Source organism: Diabrotica undecimpunctata, chromosome 7 (genome assembly GCF_040954645.1).
Source record: "Diabrotica undecimpunctata isolate CICGRU chromosome 7, icDiaUnde3, whole genome shotgun sequence".
Lineage (NCBI taxonomy): Eukaryota > Metazoa > Arthropoda > Insecta > Coleoptera > Chrysomelidae > Diabrotica > Diabrotica undecimpunctata.
The window spans coordinates 136,223,482-136,229,557 of NC_092809.1; the positions used below are offsets into that span (position 1 = coordinate 136,223,482).

The 6,076-nt window shown below is 33.7% G+C and overlaps 1 protein-coding gene across 1 annotated transcript; it reads left to right on the top strand.

The window, feature by feature from the left end:
* The first annotated feature begins 5,089 nt into the window (after positions 1-5,089).
* LOC140446647 (uncharacterized) lies at positions 5,090-5,686 on the top strand. The gene has a single exon (XM_072539236.1). It carries the CDS (start codon positions 5,090-5,092, stop codon positions 5,684-5,686), a length of 597 nt encoding a protein of 198 aa, XP_072395337.1.
* Positions 5,687-6,076: the final 390 nt, after the last annotated feature.

Below are 6,076 nucleotides of genomic sequence, written 5' to 3' on the forward strand. Positions count from 1 at the left end.
AGTGGAGTTAAACAAGGTATTAAATTAAAATTTGATTAAAATAGAACCTTTTCTAATTCCAAACATATAATATTTGTTAACGTTTGACATAAGTTAGGTATTTAAAAATTCCTTAAGCTTGATGATATATTAGCAAAATTGTAAAGCTGCTTATATCAAATTGCTGTTAGTTAAATCTCCCTGTATATTGATGCAAGGGTGCAAGTGCAAGTAAACATATAAATTGTATAGAAAGGGATGATGAAATCGCCGTAGCCGGAGGGCGCACTTGTATTGTAATTATTTGAAACAAAAAAATTGGCCATTAGACACTTGTTTATTATTTATAAATTAAATAATTTTAAACAAGAAATGTTAAATATTCCTGCACAAATGACTTCTGAACAAGTAAAGAGTATTACAACAAATAAAACAATTTCGTTTTATGCTGCAAAAAATACAAGTATAATAATTATAATATTAGTCGTCATAATCTATGGAATGGAGACCGTGGTACTTATAGAGTTATCAGCCAATAGATTAAGAACATGTTATGGGTTAAACGAAGCTAAGCAACTATGAACGGTTTTTATAATTAGGTTATTACAATTCATTTTTTCTAACGAAATCAAATGAAATCAGTGAGAAGTAGGCTTTAGGTACAAATTGCTACATGTCGAGTGTCAATTTTTGGTCACTTTTGATTTGAACTTCATGAGGACCGTGCTATGTCCTATGAATATCTTTGAGGATTAGAGATAATCAAAAATCCTCCAGAGAATTATTTAATAAATAATTCTTCTTCTTCTTCTCGTAGCACTACAACCCGAGGGGGTTTTGGCTGACTGCACAACTTGCTTCCATCTTGAACGGTCGTCCATAATAGTTGGGTCAGTGGGCAGCTCCATTGTTTTTAGATCTGACCATATATTGTCTCTTTATCGCATTCGTGGACGTCCTAAGGACCTTCTTCCTGTGGGGGCTTCCTCCCATAATAACTTGGCAAGGCGGTTATTAGGGAGTCTATGGACATGGCCAGCCCATCTTAGACGTTGGGATTTAATCTCTTGGACTATATCGCTCGCTCTATACATCTGCTTGACGTTAGCATTTGTTCTCATTCGGTATTGGTTGCTATTAATGTCGTGATTATTCGGATCAAAGATTATTCTGAGGATTTTCCTCTCAAAACATCTAAGTTTTCTTTCAGTTTCTTTGGTCAGGGTCCACGTCTCACACCCACATATGAGCACCGGTCTAATCACAGTTTTATATATTCTAATCTTTGATGTTCGTGTTAGGCTTTTAGATTTAATAGTATTGTGGAGGCTGTACATACATCTGTTTGCTGCCTGAATTCTTCCTTTAATCTCTTCCGCGATATCGTTATCTGCAGTGATTGTTGCTCCAAGATATTCAAAACTCTCCACTCTTTCAAAGTTATATGGGTCTATTGTCACATTTTGCCCTATTCTATCTCGTTCCTTTTGTCTGTTGATGCACATGTATTTGTTTTCTATTCGTTTACCCTTAAACCAGTTTTCTTCGCCTCTACCTACCAATTTAATAAATAATCAATTTGGTAAATTTGTTTGTTATCTTGCTTAACAAGGATTTGTAATCTCTGTATATTTGGATCTTCTCGACCTTCTCTTCTTAGCCACATGCCACCGTTCAGATCTTTTTATTTATGTTGTTCAGCAACCCTGTTTCTTTTGAGACACTTTATAAAATGTTACCAGTGTCGCTTTAAATACTATTGTAGAAACAAACAAACTTGAGATACCATTGGAGAAAAATAAAGGAAAAAATCGAGAGTTGGTCCCCCGGAGAAAATTGTAAACGTTACCTACAAAAAAGTATAAGGTAGGATCCATTTAGTTTTTAATATTTCAAGGGGACCTTAAATAACAGGTCCAAGCAGCCCACAAAGAAGTCAGTGTTACTTCTAGTATTTTGACAAAAATAGTCTGGTGTGTACTGAACTTGTAATTATTTTATTGTTTTCAAAAATACATATTATTGACACTTTATAACTTGTTCTAAATGAGCTCCTCCTCTCTCAAGACAGACTTCATACCGATATTTCAGATTTCTCGTAATGTTATGGAATAAAGGTTGTCTCAAGTCCGCGAAGAAGGCTCTAACGGCATCCTTTAACTCATTGATGGTTTATGGTGCCCGTTTAAAAACAGCAGTTTTAGCCATGCCCCAAATGTATGCGTCTGGAGATGTTAAGTCTGAAGAATGTGCAGGATAGGGGAAGTCAGTAAATCGCGAAATGAATTTGTTTGGAAAATGTCCCTGAAGAAATTGACGAACTGCGACAGCAGTATGGCAAGTTGCCCCATCCTGCTGGAAAAATTGGTTTCGAAATTCTAAATTACGAGCACGACAAACTTGACGTAGATCAGGGATAAGGTGTGTGTTTATATGTACCTCTTTTCATTAATTGCGGCTTGCCTACCATTTTCTTCGATAAAGTATGGACCAATGATTCTGTGTCCCGAAACTGCACACCAGACACTCATTTTGCGCTATGTAAAGGAACTTCTTGAACTTCCTCTGGTCTGGCAAAGCGCAGAAATCGATTTGAAAATGAAAATGTGCTTCGTCTGAAAACCATACATTTTTCAAAAATTCAGGATTTTCAAACTGTAATGCAAGAATTCTGGCACAATATTCCACTCTGCTGTAATAATCCCTGGGATGTAATTGTTGATATACCTGAATCACATACGAAAATGCACCCAGCTCCTTCAGGATTATTTGAAAGGAAGTTCGCTTTAAGCCAAGATGCAACGCTGTTCTTGTTTGGCTGGCTTTCGGATTTTCCAATATTCGTTCAAAAACACGTTCATGGTTATCGTTGTTGTTAACTGTCCTGGGACGCCCTGAGTTTCCTTTTCGTTAGCACAATACATTACCCGTATTTCTAAACTTTTCAACAAACCTTCAAAATTACAGCATTACTTGGAGAACGTTTATTAAACCGTTGTGTGAATTGATCACACACGTATTTCAGACTTGCACTATTACGTCGGCCGATTCCGTATAAGCGAAAATAATACTTCTCAAGAAACACTTTCTCCTCTGTACTTAACACCATTTTTAACAATTAGTACTTGATAATTAATTGTTTAAGCATTACTTGACAGGTCTATACTAGTTAATTTGAATATGACAGCGCTCATAAAGAGACATCTATTTTTCAGTTTCAGTACTGTTTATTTTGGGCAATACTGTATTACAAAGGTAAGCAATAACGTTATAATTGCAGAAACAACGATATTATCAGTTTTTTTTTTAGTGTAAAATATGAATATGAAAAATAGAGACATGCACAGATCTCTTACGCAGCGGGAGTTGGAAGCTGAGTTGCAATTGTGCCCGGAAGAACTTTGACCAGATGAATTAGATAACAATTCTAATAAATCAGAAAGTGGATCTGAAACAGAAGATGTCATTTTAGAAGCATTCAGTCTATCTGAATCACAATTCGAACCATCAAGCGAAAATGACTCAAATTCTGATCATGACTTGACATCCAGTAGTAAGAAAAGAAAAAAAACGGGTGTTGCAGAAGAAGAGAAACAGAATTAATAACAACTTACTAACAATTAATAAACAACATTTGACCTGTAATAGGAGTATAGTAAATGAAGGATTGAATCAATATTTTGATGAAAATGTATATTTTTATTTTCATATATGTATGAAAGGAGTTGAATGCAAAATTTTTTTTACACATACTCTGAAGTAAAATTCATTGTTTATTTTGTTATTAATATAAAAATACAATACAATACACTGCAACATAATTCAATATAATAATACAATACAAATTAAAATGCAATATTCATAAGTATTTAAAAATGACAATAATATACATAACTTTTCTACTTATGCATATGTTTAATTTACCATGTAATAATATTAATAAAAAGTCCTCCCCGACTGGGAATCGAACCCCGGACTCCCGCGTGACAGGCAGGGATACTGACTACTATACTACCGAAGACATGACACAAACGTATTTCAAAATTGACAGTTCTGGGTCATACAGTGATTTATTGAGATTATTATTTTGAATTACAAAAGACTAATATAATTATGAACATTTAATAAATAATACAAAACATATCACATAAATAATAATATTAATAAATATTTTATTATATATACAATATTATATATATATATATATATATATATATATAATACATATAGTATTAAATATATATACAAAAGGAACATTTTTATATTCGAGAGAGGAAGAGAGAGAAAATATATCTTCTGTCTCTCTCTTAGTCATTATCCTATATATGTAATGATTTCACAGATTCACTCCCATACAAATTTTCAACGTGGAGCGCGCGTATAGAAGTATAGCTTCAAAAGAAGTTCTAAAAAGAGTTGTACGACCCACGATTAGTTTATCGTGAGACATATTTGCTATAAAACATTATTTTATTAAATTAAAATAATATACGACGACAATTTTCATAGAACTATTTATTGCTTACTACGCATGTTTACAGAACTGAGTGTTACATGCTACTACTAAAAATACATTACAAAACGTATAACAGAAGCCCCTAGGGAAGGGGTTTGTTTCTAAAAACTATAAGATTTTAACTTTTGGAAATAACGTACACTAAAAATTTATTTATATTGTCCTTATCAGAACCATCTACAGACGCAGCGACTGCGACAACAATGGCCGACGGATTTGCCAGGTACCTACTTTCTAAAGAGAGGGTTTAATCTACAAACTTTCACCAGAAATATGTAAAACTGACAAATATTTTAATCTTTTAATACATTTCTGGAAGCTAATTTACCCAAACTTTAAAAATTACCGATATAAATCTAAAATAAAATCGACAATAACATGAAGTGAATTATAATGAGACGGAACAAGAGTAATGAGTTGAAAAAACAGTTTACTTCAGCGTTTTCACAAAAAGAAAATATTGGCTCTAAAATCGACAAGGAAAAAAAATGTCTTGCGCAGTAAACTCCATTAAACGAAGAAGAATCTCAAGAAATTGCAGCTAAAGAGAAGCAAACTCGGTTGCTCTCGAGTCTAAAAGGTAAAAATGAACACATGTGGTCCTATCAACCAAAGACCGCTACTAAAAATCCAAAACGTAGCTTCGAACATTCTGTTCAAGGCCCCTTTGATAAAATCAAGGAAGCACAAACACCCTTAGACGCTTTTCATCGTTTTATGAGTCCAGAGTATCTGGCAAAAATTGTAGAATATACAAATACTAAAATTTCTGTTAAAGCACAAAAATATAAGGTCAAAAAACTTACAAACTCGAAAGTGAATATTGACGAATTGCATGCACTCCTAGAACTACTTATTTTTGCTGCTGCCCAAAGAGACAATCATTTAGCGACAAGACAAATGTTTGATGACGAAATTTCTGGTGCGATATATAAAGCAACTATGGGCCGGGAAAGATTTGAATTTCTTATAGAATGTTTACGTTTTGATGATAAAATGTCTAGACTAGACAGAAAAGAAACAGACCTATTAGCAGCCATTCGTGAAATATGGGATGATCTTATACAGAACTGCAAAACGTCCTATAAGCCCGGATCATACCTACCAATCGATAAGCAGCTACTAGCTTTTAGGAAAAGATGTCCTTTCCGGATGTATATTTCAAACAAGCGTGCCGTAGTACCTGAGTGACGCAGGTACCAAATATATGTTCGATGCAGAATTGTATTTAGGAAAGGGAACTAAAACCAATGGACTGCCTCTAGGAGAATATTATGTAAAACAATTAACTCAGGGTGTGTACGGAAATAACCGTAACATAACCATGGATAATTGGTTTACGTCAGTACCGCTAGCATCAGAGCTCTTAAAACTTTATTTAAAACTTCATTATATTTAATTTTAATTTAACTATAGTTGGTAATCTACGGCAAAATAAAAGAGAAATATGTCCCGAGATGACAAATCTCAAAAATCATGAAATGAAAAAGTACGAAGAGTAGACATATTTGACCAAATGTGCGGAAAAATGAACATCTCCAGAAAAACAGGTCTCTTTGCATGTTCTATAGCAATATAAAT